Raw genomic sequence first — 14280 nt, forward strand, 5'->3', positions numbered from 1 at the left:
CACCACTCCTTGATAATATCTTTTGATGCACAAAAGTTTTTAATTCTGATGTGGTCCAATGTACTTATATTTTCTTTTGTTACTCGTATTATGGTATGAAGTCTAAGAACCCATTGCCTAATGCAAGGTCCTAAAGATATTCCCTTATGTTTTCTTTTAGGAGTTTTACAGTGGGTTCTTTTAATTGGGTCTTTGATTGTTTTGAGTTAGTTTTTGTATATGGTGTGAGGTAGGGTCTAAAATCATTATTTTACAAGTGGATATCCAGTTTTCCCAGCACCATTTGTTGAAGAGACTATTCTTTCCTCATTGAGTAGATCTGGTACCCCTGTCAAAAATCAACTAAGCATAGATGAGAGGATTTATTTCTGAACCCTCAGTTCTGTTCCATTGGTCTCTATGTCTGTCCTTGTGCCAGTACCACACTATTTTGATTATGTAGTTTTGTAACAAGTTTTAAAATCAGGAAATGTGAGTCCTCCAACTTTGTTCTTTTTTCAAGATTGTTTCAGCTATTTGGGGGGGGATCTTGCAATTCCATATGAATTTGAGGATCAGCTTTTCCATTTCTCAAGTGGGTGCTGAGCTTGCTGTCCCAGGGGGATGACCCGCCTCAATCATGCTGGAGACTTGGAAGTAGCTGGGCAGTCCTCCGCCACCTCTGTCCCTATTTACACCTCTTGGTTGGAGGACGCTCAACTGGTCTCAGTCCATTTTTCTTTCTTTTTTATTTACATGGGCAGGCACCGGAAATCAAATCCAGGTCTCCAGCATGGCAAGCGAGAACTCTGCCACCATTGCCCACCCTCTGTTCATTTTTAAAGAGTTTTATTCACACATCATACAATCCAACCTAAGTAAAAAACCAATTGTTCCTGGTATAATCACATAGAGTGAGCTTTTAAAAATACAAATATGATATGTCCTTCCCTTGGATTTGCTTCAACTGCAAACCCTTCGTTTGCTTAAGAGTCTGATTCCTGACTCTGAGCTGCTTTATAAAGATTGCCATGAAAGTATCCATTGCATAATTAAGTATGCCTGTCTCCCCTGCTAAAATGTAAGCTCTTTGAGGACAGCAACTGTGTCCTGTTCAGCACAATGTCTGGAAAATGGTAAGCACACTCAAATATTTGTTCCGTGAATTTGTTCAATGAATGGATTTTTAAAATTCTGGTTTAAAGTATAAAATGAGTCTGATGAAAGAGAATATGTTTGCCTGACACCAGATTTCTAGTTGCAAAATTTCAGAAACACATGTATGGCTTCTTGGAAGAGTAGATTTCACGGAAGGAATGGGAGGCAAATGAGCAATCATCAAACAAGCGGGTTATACCAAAGTGAATGTCAGAATCTTATTTCAAAGTGGAAGACAGAAAAACTTATGTGTCTAGCACTAGGGGTTAGGAATTCAAAGATGAACAAATCAGACAGTCCTGCCTATAACCTACAACCAAATGAGAGGAGATACTCAGCAAAGCACTTTCCTGAAGTGTAGTAAACGCTGTTAAGGAAAATACCGGCGTTATAAAATACCTACTTTAGTTGGGGAGGTGGAAGCACAGGCAGGAATTGGTTGGTCAGGGAAGTCTTTGATTTAAGCTAAGACCTGAAAGATAAATACTGAGATGTGGGATCTGGAGAACCGAAAGAAGTTCAGTAGCTATGATGTGGGATCCTACAGGAAAAGACATACTGTCGAAAGATTCAAGGGCACACTTAGCAGGTTTGGTTTACAGTGACCCCTAGTGTGGGAGGTCAGTAGCTTGCATTTCAACTTTCCACCTGAGTTGGGTTTGCTTCAAATTACTGGTTCCTTATTCCCGGAGGTTCCCACTAACTGCAGAGTTGGTGGTGGCCGGCAGGCAGTCTCGGTGCGCGATAGATTGTGGGTAAGGTGCACAACTCGCATCACTTCCCGCGCCCGGAAGAGGCCTCGGAAGCTCCGCCCATGTCCAGGCAAGTCTTCGGTCCCCCGGCCGAGGGGCCGCCCACGGCCGCGGAGATCACGTGACCCGAAGTGTGACGTCGGAGGAAGGAGACGCCATTAGAGGGAGGCGTAGAAGGAGTGTTCTCCTTTCCTGTGGTTCTTGACGTGGTGGCTGGCCCTTCATTCTCGGACTTTCCCTCGGTCCTTCCAGGCCTCGCCCCGAGGAGGGAGTGGAGACGGCACCCGGGGCTGGTGGTGCCGGTGCGGAGGGGGCTGTGCGGGCCTCTGTTGTGAAGGCGTTGCTGCGGCTGTGGCGAGCTCGGCGCATTTCTAGTGCTCCTGCGGCGGCGAAGCTACGGGATGGCTGCGGCCGGCGGCGGGGCGGCGGCGGGCCGAGCCTACTCGTTCAAGGTGGTGCTGCTCGGGGAAGGCTGCGTGGGGAAGACTTCGCTGGTGCTGCGCTACTGTGAGAACAAGTTCAACGACAAGCACATCACCACTCTGCAGGTGCGGACCCTGGGAGGGCGGGCCGCGACAACCGCAGCGGCCCCGGGGAGCGGAAGGTGGCTCCTCGGCGGCGCCTGCCCCTCTGGGGCTGGGAGGACTTTGCTGCCCTGAGCCCCTTGAGCTGGGCTTGCAAATCGCAGGCCTGTCACATCCGCCTTCGCTCGGCTTTCTGAATTCATCCCGGGCGCACGCCGAGTTGGGGGCGCTTGTAAGTGTGAGGACGGGCCTTTAGGAGGGAAATGGAAGGGCCTTCTTAAAGTCCCCAGTGTTCCCCGTGGTGGCTGCTTGCATTGCGGGCAATCGCCGTCGGTGGACTAGCTCTTCCCCTTTGATGCACTTCTGCCAGTACCTTCACCCTACAGTCACTTTGTCGGTCCTTTTTCTTTTCCGGAACTAGGAACTTTGCGGGTTTGATTTCGCGACCTAGGTGATTTATAACTTCAGTGCTTACTGATGACTAAGTGTTTATGCAAGTTCCATTTTGTCCTGTGTTCCAGTAACATTCTGGTTGGCGAAACATTCGTCTCTGGAGGGTTTTTGAAATGACCGCTTGCCGATGCGGGTTACGCAGTTTCTTTGCTGCCTGCGTGGGTCTGGCTTATGGGTCACTTACATTCTGCGAGGTCGGTTGACCCACATGGAAACGTCATGTAAATACTCTCCAACAATTGGTCCCCCAAATAAAAGCTTAGCTGCTTTATTTCTTTTGCTTATAATATAGACCCGGATTTCTTTTGCACTTACCTTAAGGTTAGTCCAAAAAGTGTTACCGTGAATCCTTAGTTGGGAGCGAAGCCTGAATATCGAAGGAGTTGTAATCTGCCCCCAAGAAATCCGTTTTCACGTGTCAGAGGGAAAAAAAAATGCTACTTACTGACTGGATCATATAGACTGTATAGTCCAGTTGATTTTTTTTCGGGGGTGAGGGGGTGGGTGTTCATGGTCCGGGAATGGAACCTGGGCCTAGCGCATGGAAGGCGGGCATTCTAACCACTGAAGCACCCGTGCACCCTCTCCAGTTGATTTTTGAGCCTCACTGTCTAGGTTCAAATCCCACCTCCATCATTTAATAGCGGTGTGATGTTCAGCTTGTTACTTAACCTCTCTGTGCCTGAGTTTCTTTGTCTGTTAAAGTGGTAATAATAATAGTACCTAAACCATGGGCTGTTGCAGGGTAAATATATGTAAAAGTACTTAGACCTGTCCCAGTGTAAAATGTCTTATCATTTCTGCTCCAAATTACATAATAGATTTTAATTAGTGACTGTGTAGTGTGCATGAACATAGACACGATTTAATAGACTGCCCAATTTCCTAATTGTGACATTTGAAGTTTGGTGCTATTATTAAATTACTGAGTCTAGAATTGACAAAGATGTTCTGGTGCTGATTTCATGGTCTATTTTTACTCTTCCCTTTTTACTCCTATGTAAAGAATGATGTCTCAAACAGTAAGTGTCAGGACATTGCTTTTTTTCTTCTTCTTAAATGCTTGTCTAAGAATACTTAACATTTCTTTATAGTGAGTTGTCATTGTTGAATGTAGCTGGTGATAATCTTGTGCTTTGGACCAAAGAAATTTGTAGAATAAATACCGATGGTCTTTTGGAAGTTCAGATATTCATTTAGGCAAAGTTATGACAATGACTAAGATATAGTGAGTTCTTACTGTGCTAAATGCTTTAATTCTATCATTTAATCCTTACAGCAGCCTTTGAGGTGGATTAGTCCCTTTTACAGGTGAGGAAACAGGCTTGGTTCAGTTGAGTAATTTGCTGGCGGTTTTATTGTTGCAAGTCATAAGACTTTAAGTGGCTTGATTTTGGATTTGAACCCAGGTCTGACTTCAGATCTTGAGCAATTGTCACACTGCTTCTGGATATTAGTAAACAACCCCTTTGGTTTCCTTTGTTTCTACATATCCAAAATAAGAAGGAAACTATTGTAATTGTATTCTTAATGTATTTTTAAAAGATAATTTAGCCCTTCAGCCTAAAAATTACACTTTTATTATAACTTTCTAAAAATTCCTTTAAAGCTAAAAGCAGGATAAAGATTTTTAAATACCAGAGAAAACACTGTCATCTACACAAAAGAGCATGGTTATAGTAGATCTCCAGTATAAAAAGCAAAACAGTCCTAATTTTTTAAATATTCAGTAAGTCATCACAAACAATATCTGGTTTATATTACAGAATTAAGGGTTTTGTTGCATACCACTATATGGAAACAGTGCGATATCTAAGCTCTTTTTCTTTATATATTAGATCACCTCATCTTTCCTAATCTTTTTTTTTCAGGGAAATTTAACTTCGTTGTGACCTGTACAACATATCCTTGTATGCTTTTATTTCCAAATGGAGGGGAGATCTTTTTCTGTATCATATATCATATGAGAGGAAGGTTACCCTTATTTTCTTGTCAGCAAAACTACTCATCTTTGTAAAATACATTGTGTTTTGCAAAGTACACTCTCATGCATTAGCATTTCAAAGAATTGTAGGGCTGATGGAAATCTGAGATAGTTTATGGTTCACTGCTTCAGTCTTTTAATGTCCCAGTCAAGTGATTGTCCACTTTTGTTTGTCCATCTTGTAAGTGAGGTGAATTGATACATAGAAAATAGAAAGTTCACTATGTCCTGAGACATTTCATTTTGGGGCAGATCTAACTTCCATTAAGTTTTTCCATGTGTAAAGCCAAAATCTTTTTCCTGTCATAGTTCTTTCTGCCCTCTGAATCTTAGTCTCACAGGACATCCCTTCTGATAGTTGAAGACAGCTATTACATCCCCTTGAAATTGTCTTCTCTTGAGAAAGCAAACCTTCTTACTTTAACTTGAATCTCCTATGACCTTGTTTAAATCCTTTCACGTTTCTGACATTTCTTTTCTAGAGACTCAATATTTAATTATTGTTCTTTAAAGTTTGATGCTCTGTACAGTGTGGTTTGAACTGAGCTGAAAAGTGCATGCTGTCACTTCCTCTAATGAGAATCCTTTTCTAATGGTTGAGTAGAAAAAATTACATGAGCTTTTTGACTAGGTGTCACATCAGTTAATATTGGGCTTGCTGTCAAAGAAAGCATCTTAGACTTAATTGCTTAAAAAAAAAAGCATTAATCCCTCAAATTCTGTTCTATGATTTTGCAGTTATGTTTTTTGTCCCTAGTGTTTTTGATCCATTAAACTTGGCCTTGCTAGATTTGATCCAATTGTTAAGTCTGTTAATGTCCTTTTAAATCTTAATTCTGTAATTTAAGGAACATTGAGCTTCTGAAGGCCATGTACAGGGTGGGGTCCTGGACATGCAGCAAACGAGGCGTAGTTCCTCTTGTCTGGATTTTAATTTTGTCACCTGGAAATTTGGTGAAAATATCTTCAGTGTTATTAATAAAGATATTGCTAGAAAGAGGTATAGGCCAAGTACAAAGTCTGCAGCAAGTTTCGCTATAGTCTAATGATGCATGATCAGAGGTACATTTTTATTTCCTTAGGAGTACAGAAACTTAGAGTGGGACTTCTTCATACTATGCATGGATCATCACCTGCTTTTTCCCCAAGTGAGAAACACTTAACTGAGTGTTGTTCATAATAACGATGTGGAAACAGAAAACAACGTCAGATTGACTGGTAGGGGCCACTGCTTAGTGGACACAAATCGTAATGGTTATTCCAATATAACAAAATCTCCTAACTTTTTTTACCCTAGTCACATCAGGCTTGCATGTAGGGGATACCACAAAATGCTTTGCAGAAGATAGACTATTCTATGTTTATGCAGTATTCAGATTTATGAGGAGTCCATATGATGTGGTAAAAGAGAAAGTACTTAGAAGTTAGACTTGGGTTTGAAATCTGACTCCCAGTTCACAGGCATCATGATCCTGGCAGATTATTTTAATGTTTGTAAATTGGATACTTGTTTATAAAATTGTAATACTTCTCGTAGGACTGCTATGTAGATTAAGTAGAGAACCTCGCAGAATAACCTAGCATGTTTATTTAATACGTGTTTGCTGTTGGATGAATTGTTTGTGCTTAATTTGTTGTTTTTTTTCCTTTCACGGTAACTAAGCCAAAAAAACGGTATTGAGATCAATGATTTGGCATGAATTGTTTGAGAACCCATGCTGTTTCACAGGGACCATTCTATTTTTAAATTGCTTAGAGTGATACAATTTTTTAAAATCTCCATTCCAGAGTTTTGTCTGGGATTGACATTTCTGGGATTCACTTATTTTTGAAAAATGTGTGACATTAGCCATGCTTTGGTGTGTTAGTACTGCCACTTTTCCCAGAGTTCCCCTTAGGTTACTTTTAGTTTGGGGATAATCTTGCAAGATTACTTTTTGGAATAATAATAATAATACTCTTTTGGAATAAGCTCTGTGAATTCAAGATTCATTACCTCGCCTGGGAAAGTTGAGCTTACTTAGAGTACACATACCCTCTTGTGTGATATCCCCTCTGATTTGAGGCTTCAGTAAACTTGACAGAGATGAGAAAGACAAATGGAGCGAGAGAGTATTGCTTTTTCTTTGACGTTTATTAAGGCTATACTACTGAAACTAAGCAGATTAAATTGAAGAAGCATTTATTTCTTACTTGTTATATCACAAACATTGTGCTACCTGGAGGATATAAAGATATTTAACGGACTTCCTTTGCCTTCAAGGGGCCTTTAGTGAAGGCTGACAGTTTAATAGGGGCAGGGGCACTGGACTCCTTTAATTTTTTTGTTTTGAAAATTACTTGGAGTGGCTTTTGTTATTCAACATTACTTGGAAGGGCTTTTGTTATTCATAATTTATTCTATCATTGCTTTAGCCATGGGTTACTTTATTAAATGATTGTGTCGTTTTGGTTGTCACTACTTCTTGTCTTTTGTGGGTTCTTCTTAGATCTGCGTTCCTGTGTAGGTCACCTTCTTCTCTTTGGATGTACCCCTTTTTTCCTTATTTAAAGTGCTTTAAGATTACGTAGTCATATTTAAGTGCATTCTGTTTCTTTTGGCAGTTTCCTGTGTAAAAAGGGAAACCAACAATCATTTTCCATTTTGAGTTCTCTCTGTGGAATTCTACCTGTCTGCCTCCTGAAATCCAGGGTAGGTGCCTGTCATTTGATTAGGAAAGCAGTGCTATGAGGTTGGTTGGGCAGGTGGTATTTTGACTGTTTGGCAAATGAGGAAATAAAGACTTAGATTAAATTTCTGAGGTCCACAAATAGATGTGGTGTACCATTTTTCTTAAGTCTACTACTATTTTTTTTTTTAAACACCTTAATCTCCTAAACCAAAACCTGGCCTTCAGGGTTCTAGGAGTTGATTTTATACATTGCTTCATAGCCTTTGGTTTAGTCTTTGGTTTCCTGGTTTGTTGTTGTTGTTTTGACATGGGCAGGCTCTGGGAATCAAATGGTTTCCTGATTTTTAAGATTAATATTTGAATGTCTTTAATACCTTCTAAATGGCTCTGGAACCCCGTCAATGTTGATTCGGCCAGTTCATTATAATATCTTTTTCTAATGCAAGGGAAAAAATCTGTGTACATGTGCACCACTCTTCTCCCCACCATATTTTACCAACTAACTGTACATATGGGCTGTAGAAAGTTAAGTGTTTTGTGTGTTTAACGTTTTTTATTGTGAAATATATGTACAAAAAAGCAAATTTCAAAGTACATTGTAACAAGTAGTTATAGAACAGATTTCAGAGTTTAGTTTGGGTTGTTTCTCCTTCTAGCTGCTATAAGACACTGGAGACTAAAAAAATATACCAATTAATGACTCAGTTGTCATACATTTGTTAAATCCTGTCTTCTCTGTTGTAATTCCTCCTTTGATCTTACTCCCAATCTTTAAGGGTTTTTGGCCTCTGCCCATTGTAACTTTTCCATATTGGAAAGGGGTGTCAACGTTATGGGATAGGGGGATGGAAATAGTTGATATTCTTGAAGATGCTGGCCCCTCTGAGTTTCAGAACTTATCTGGCCTAGGAACTGTCTGGAGGTTGTAGCTTTCTGGAAAGTGATCTTAGTGCATGAAACATTTGTAAACTCTCAGATAGAGCCCTAGGTGTTCTTTAGGGTTAACAGGAATGGTTTTGGTTGGAGTTTGGCAAACGGTGATAATTAGTGATATCTAGCAGAAACTTGCATAAGAGTAGCCTCCAGAATAGCCTGTGACTCTATTAGAGCTCTCTTAGCTACTGATAATTTTGTTACATTTCTTTCCCCCCTTTTGATCAGGAAGGTGTTGTTGATCCCATGGTGCCTGGCTCATCCCTGGGAGTCATGTGGTTGAGTGGTTTTTTCAAAGAGTTTTTCTTAATTGTGGCTGTGATGAGTCTCTAATATGTTGGTGTTCATATCTGCTATTTTTTACTTTGTGCTTTGAGCTACTCCTAAGAAGTGAGTTTTGGCTCTCCTTTTGAAAGTCTTTGTTTGGACTCTAAACTGATTATAATCCCTCTTTTTTAGAAACTAAGGACAAGAAATGTAGAACTCAAGCACCAGCTTGGTTTTCTGATAGCTTATTTATTTTTGATACTTAAAAAACTTTATTTTGAAATACCTCCAAACTTACAGGACAATTACAAAAATAATACAACCCCCATACAGAGAACCCCAGTGTACCCCATCTACCTAGATATTCAGACCCATCAGTTATAATGTTTTGTCACATTTGCTCGTCCTTCCTCCCTCTCTCTTTCCCTCCCTCCCAACCTATGTATCTAGCGCTCTATCAATCCATTTTATTTAACTTTTTTTATTGTGTAATATAACATATATACAAAGCAAAAGAGAAAAAAGCGTTAGTTTTTAATGTGCCCTTCAACACGTAGTAACAGGACAGATCCCAGAATTTCAGTAGTAATCCACCATCCTAGTTTTTCATCTGTCTTAATTTCTCTGAACTTCCTTCTAACAGATGTATCTAAATGACTCTCTCTACATAGCCCTGAACTTGGCTCTCTTTTCTTTTTTTAAACATGTCAACGGACTCTTGGGACTCTGACAACATTTCCTCTTTAATAGCTCTTGATTCTGTTCCCTCTATTCTATCTTTATGGTTTTAGTGTGGGCCCTTTTGTTTTTCTATCCATGTTGTAATAGCATTCTGTTTAATCTTGTCCTTCAGATCCAACCTCCCTTCCTTTCCCCAAGTCATTCTCCTAAAATAGAATTCTTTTATTTCCCCACTGCTTAAAACCCTTAATGATTCTCCATTGCCAATAGTACTATTTCTTAATCATTATTTAGTATGCAATAGGTATTTCTTCAGGGAAAAAGACATTTTATGATCAAATGAGTTTGAAAAATATATAGAGAAGCACAATTTGTCAGGCTTCCTTTTGGCAGAACCTTAATGTGCAAATGGGCATTGTGAATTCAGAAAGGAAATACAGAGTAATAGTATTTTCCAAATATACCTGACATTGTACATTTAAAAAAAAAATAACATGTGTCTTGAAACAGGTTTCATTAAGACTCACAAAGTAAGTGGAATTCTGGGACTTTTTGAGTCAGCCTTTGCTTGTCTTTATAGCCTTATCTCTGGCATTGACTATACCAACTTGGAATTCCCCACGGGGTAGGAACAGGGTGGGATGGGACAACATAGCATGTATTTCAGGTTTCAGTGGCTTCAGCCTCTGTCAGGAAAACCCCTGTTACTCCTAAAGGGGAGATTATCAACTCTCTGAAACCTTCTTTGAAACTCATCTAGGCAGGCTTTGCACTTCCTTTCTCAGCTCTCTCCTTATGGTATACTTGGCAAGACCCATTTTAGCAGTTATCACATGATACTGTAATTCTCTTTACGTATTTATTTCTCCAGTAGACACTAAACTTCTTGAAGGCTGGAGCCACTTCCTTTCATTTCTGTGAATTAATACCTAGGACAATTATTAAATATATATTAGATAATTTAATTATAATTGCAGAAACATTTTGAATAATATTGATATTCATATGGTTAAATAAACCACCAGTAAACCTTTTTTTGTTTCTTAGCAAACTCTTAGAATTTTTCTTTCTATAGTGAGTAGATAAGGGGCATGAAAGGAAATGCTTTAAGAAAAACTTTGCTTGACATATATAGGGAGAAAACTAAGAAAAAGTACTTAATTACCATTTTTCTTTATATTTTTCATGAAGTGTGTTCATAAAACAAAATATTTTTTCTTAGAAAATGTAAATAATGCTCTCTTATCAATGAAAATAATGTTTAGTCATTAATAAAAACTGAAAAATTACATTTTCTTCCAAATAAGTTGAATATAACATTGAGATAATTTATTCATATATAGCTATCAAGATAAAAAAAAACCTTTTATGTGAAACATTATTATATCTTTTTTTTCCTTAGGCATCTTTCTTAACAAAGAAGTTAAATATTGGTGGAAAAAGAGTGAACCTTGCCATATGGGTAAGTTAACCTTTTCAACTATGGGAGTGGAGGCCTCCACCTCTTTCTTTGTTCTCTAATAACTCAGTCTCAGGAAATAGGAATTTGAATGTTTGGGTTTTTTAGTTAACTGAAGGTTAGCCAAACCTTTATTTATTTATTTATTTTAGCATTTTCTAAAATCTGGCATTATATCTTGAATACAATTGAATGCTTGAATATTGCTGTCATAGCTTTTCAGCTGGGGAAGAAGGATCAACTCAGAGGACTTCTACTTCAAAGAGAGGACAGGGTGAATGGACAGCCTCCCTGGTCTTTTTTCCCATTGTCTCCATGTTCTAGCCGACCAAGGGAGTGATTGGTATAGAGTAGGGCAAGGGTAGTGCAGTAGGGTGCCAATTGGTAGGTGTTCTCTGGGGCATCCTCTATTTCCCTATCTCTCGCCTTTGCAGGGAACCTAAGTTTAGGGTAAGGCTTAGTCCATGGGCAACTGATTTATAATATATTGACCATTCTTACCCTTTGGCAACTTAACTGATTTTTAGTGGGCATTGAGAGGTTGCTAAGGAGGAGAAGGAATGGACAGAGAGAAGTGACATTTGTATCACAGTAAAGCATTAAGTATCAACTATAATTTAACTTTTAAAAAAGTTTGTGTCTTGTTTTGTTTCTTTTAACTCTGTTTTGTAGTTATCTGTAATTCCTTGCTGTACTTCTCAGTTAATCAAAAGTTCACTGTAGTTATAATATCAGATGTATTTTTTTTCTTCTGTTTTCATACGTATCTGTTTATTTAGGATACAGCAGGTCAAGAGAGATTCCATGCATTGGGTCCAATTTACTACAGAGATTCAAATGGAGCTATTTTGGTTTATGACATAACAGATGAAGATTCTTTTCAAAAGGTATTCTGTTTATTTATGGATTGATGACTTAATCAGAACAATACTGATTTTTCAAGTCTGATTAACATGTCTTTGTTCAGTGAAGTGATTGGTCTTGGTTTTAAAGGTAAAGGTAATAGTTTGTGGATAAATGGTAACCACTCATTTTTTAATGGATTATTTCCTTCATGTTAAAGTTATTAATAGCTTATTTCTTGAGTTTTTCTGATATTAGGAGAGGGAAATAGTCATATATGGAAGTAAAGCTTCAGAGAAATATACAGGCTTTTTTCCTCGCTTAGAGAGAAATCATGTGTATTTCTTTAATTCAGTATACATTGGGTACCTGAAAACTTGGTGTGGCTACACGGACTTCCTTATTATGAAGATGAAAACAGAAGAACTAAATCAAGTTTAAGCTCTTTCTCCTCATTTAATATTCTGGAAGCTATAATATACATTTAAAAAGCACAAGCTAGGTAGTTGTTTTAAAGCTCTTCCTTTTTTTTCCCCCTTCTTACAGTGCACACTATAAATACAGTACTTTTAAAATTGAGACCAAAAATGATTTGCTATTAAACTTATCTCTGAATTTTCATCAGTTAGGATAGGTTGGTTACTTCTTTGACCTTTCCTCCTATAGCCCCCTTGGAATAAATTAGTATAACTAAAGAAGTAATTTCCAAGGCAGAAAATTTTCTTGCCTGAGTTGTAGGTCTGTTCATCTTGAAATAGCTTGCTTTTTTTTTCTAGCTTTGTGTTTTTTCCAGATGAATATGGTGGAGCAGGTACACAAGTTAAGCCTTGAATTATGAATGACCTGTGAAAAAACTTAAGAATAGACAAATGAAATGATAGATAGCTTGTGGTTTAATGATTTTTGAAATATTTTTGGAGTTACTATTTGATGCTGTTATTCTTTTTTCTTTTTGCATAGAAATAGTACAGATATTTAATGGATTAAGAGAAGAATGAGTCTCCTAATTTGAAAAGTGATCAGTTATCTATTGGTGCATAACAGCCTTCCCCCCATCCCTGTAAAACTTGGTGGCTTAAAACAACAGTTTGTGATTTCTCTTTATTCTGTAGGTTGACTTGGTATGGTCCTCTGTTCCATGTGATGTCAGTAGGGTCACATAGCAGCTGCCTTGAACAGGGAGTGTGGCTGGAACTGGAATGTCCATGAAGGCCTGGTGCCCCATCTGGCCTTTCACTCCATTTGGTGTCTTGTTCTCAAGGGACTCCTTGCACATACTTTCTTGTTATTCCATATCTAGCCGAAGCTTCTTATATAATAACCGGAGCCCAGTTGGAAAAGCAGAAGCTACCAGGCATTTTAAGACATAGGTCTGGACCTGCACAGCATCACTTCTCCTGTAGTCTTTTGGTCAAACCCAGCCCACATTTAAAGGGAAAGGGAATAGACTCTACCTCTCTGTGGGAGGCATGGCAAGGAATGTGTGGCTATCTCTAAATCACCACAAAAAGTATGGTAAACAGGATACCTGTGAAGGGAAATCTAATTGAACATGATTTTATTTTTTTGATAATTAGATTAGTAGATTGTGGTAGTATACATACAGGGAGTAGAGTATTATATTGTAGGATTCTGGCATTTCTTTTAAGTTGATGAAGATGTACATTTTATACCAATGCTATTGAAAGTTTATGTAAATCAGTGAGAGAAGTGAAATGGTTCTTTGAAAACTTGATACATACATGTGAATGAAACAAAAGATGGTGCTGCACAGAGAAAACTTTGGTTTGGTGCTTTTACAGAGTTACCTGAGTCAGAATGTGAATTGTGCCAAAGTTGAGAAACCCTGTTGTACACTAAATGATGAAAATTTCTATTCCCTCTCTTTTTTTGTTGCCCACATGTAGGCATAGAAGGTCCTATATCCTCTAATTAGGGCTGAAGGAACTTTTTTAAATCCATGTGTTCCTAAATACGAAGTGGCTATATAAGTATCTCTTATCAGAGGCTGGTGTTGACTTCTTTTGCTCTGGCAAAAGCTTTTCTTGGATCTGTGGGAGATTTATGAAGATTTGAATTAGAAGTGTTTCTGTGTATACCCATATGGTGATAGAGATCTTTTCATTATGTGTGTGTATGTGTGTACATGCATGTGTGTGTGTGGTTTACAATATGGTCTGGCTATAAATGATCATACTGTGAATCATTATTAGTAATAACTAAATATCTTGACTGTTAGACAAAATTCTGAGGTGTTTTGACAATGTCTTTGTATATTGTAATGGTAGCTGTAACAGGATTTGTCTTAATTTTTGCTCTTTTGCATACACAGGTGAAAAACTGGGTCAAAGAATTACGAAAAATGTTGGGAAATGAAATCTGTTTATGTATAGTTGGTAAGCATCATTACTTTTTAAAAGACCATCATTTGTTTTCTGAATACTTTACTAAAGAAATAGTAAACAGGTGATTCTCATTTTAAAATTATATGAGATAAAAGGAAGAAGAACGGCATTTAATATTTTAGAAGATGGAGATTCAAACTCTGTACTTCACAGAATGCCTTGGGAAGCAA

General features: G+C 38.2%; 1 protein-coding gene and 1 long non-coding RNA gene across 3 annotated transcripts in view; one reads left to right on the forward strand and one right to left on the reverse strand.

Moving 5' to 3' along the window:
- The first annotated feature begins 2016 nt into the window (after positions 1-2016).
- Positions 2017-14280, forward strand: part of RAB21 (RAB21, member RAS oncogene family) — a 28696-nt gene continuing 16432 nt past the window's right edge. Inside the window, exons 1-4 of the mRNA XM_077111444.1 lie at positions 2017-2437; positions 10806-10865; positions 11642-11749; positions 14038-14101. Coding sequence (XP_076967559.1) covers positions 2291-2437; positions 10806-10865; positions 11642-11749; positions 14038-14101 — 379 coding nt within the window. The 5' untranslated portion in view covers positions 2017-2290. The remainder of the gene's footprint in view (positions 2438-10805; positions 10866-11641; positions 11750-14037; positions 14102-14280) is intronic.
- Positions 12435-14280, reverse strand: part of LOC143642713 (uncharacterized) — a 75573-nt gene continuing 73727 nt past the window's right edge. The window contains exon 6 of one of the 2 annotated variants that reach the window (XR_013155819.1): positions 12435-12559. This is a non-coding gene — a long non-coding RNA (uncharacterized LOC143642713). The remainder of the gene's footprint in view (positions 12560-14280) is intronic. The other variant, XR_013155820.1, reaches the window with a different exon arrangement.

This window comes from Tamandua tetradactyla, chromosome 7 (genome assembly GCF_023851605.1).
Source record: "Tamandua tetradactyla isolate mTamTet1 chromosome 7, mTamTet1.pri, whole genome shotgun sequence".
NCBI lineage: Eukaryota > Metazoa > Chordata > Mammalia > Pilosa > Myrmecophagidae > Tamandua > Tamandua tetradactyla.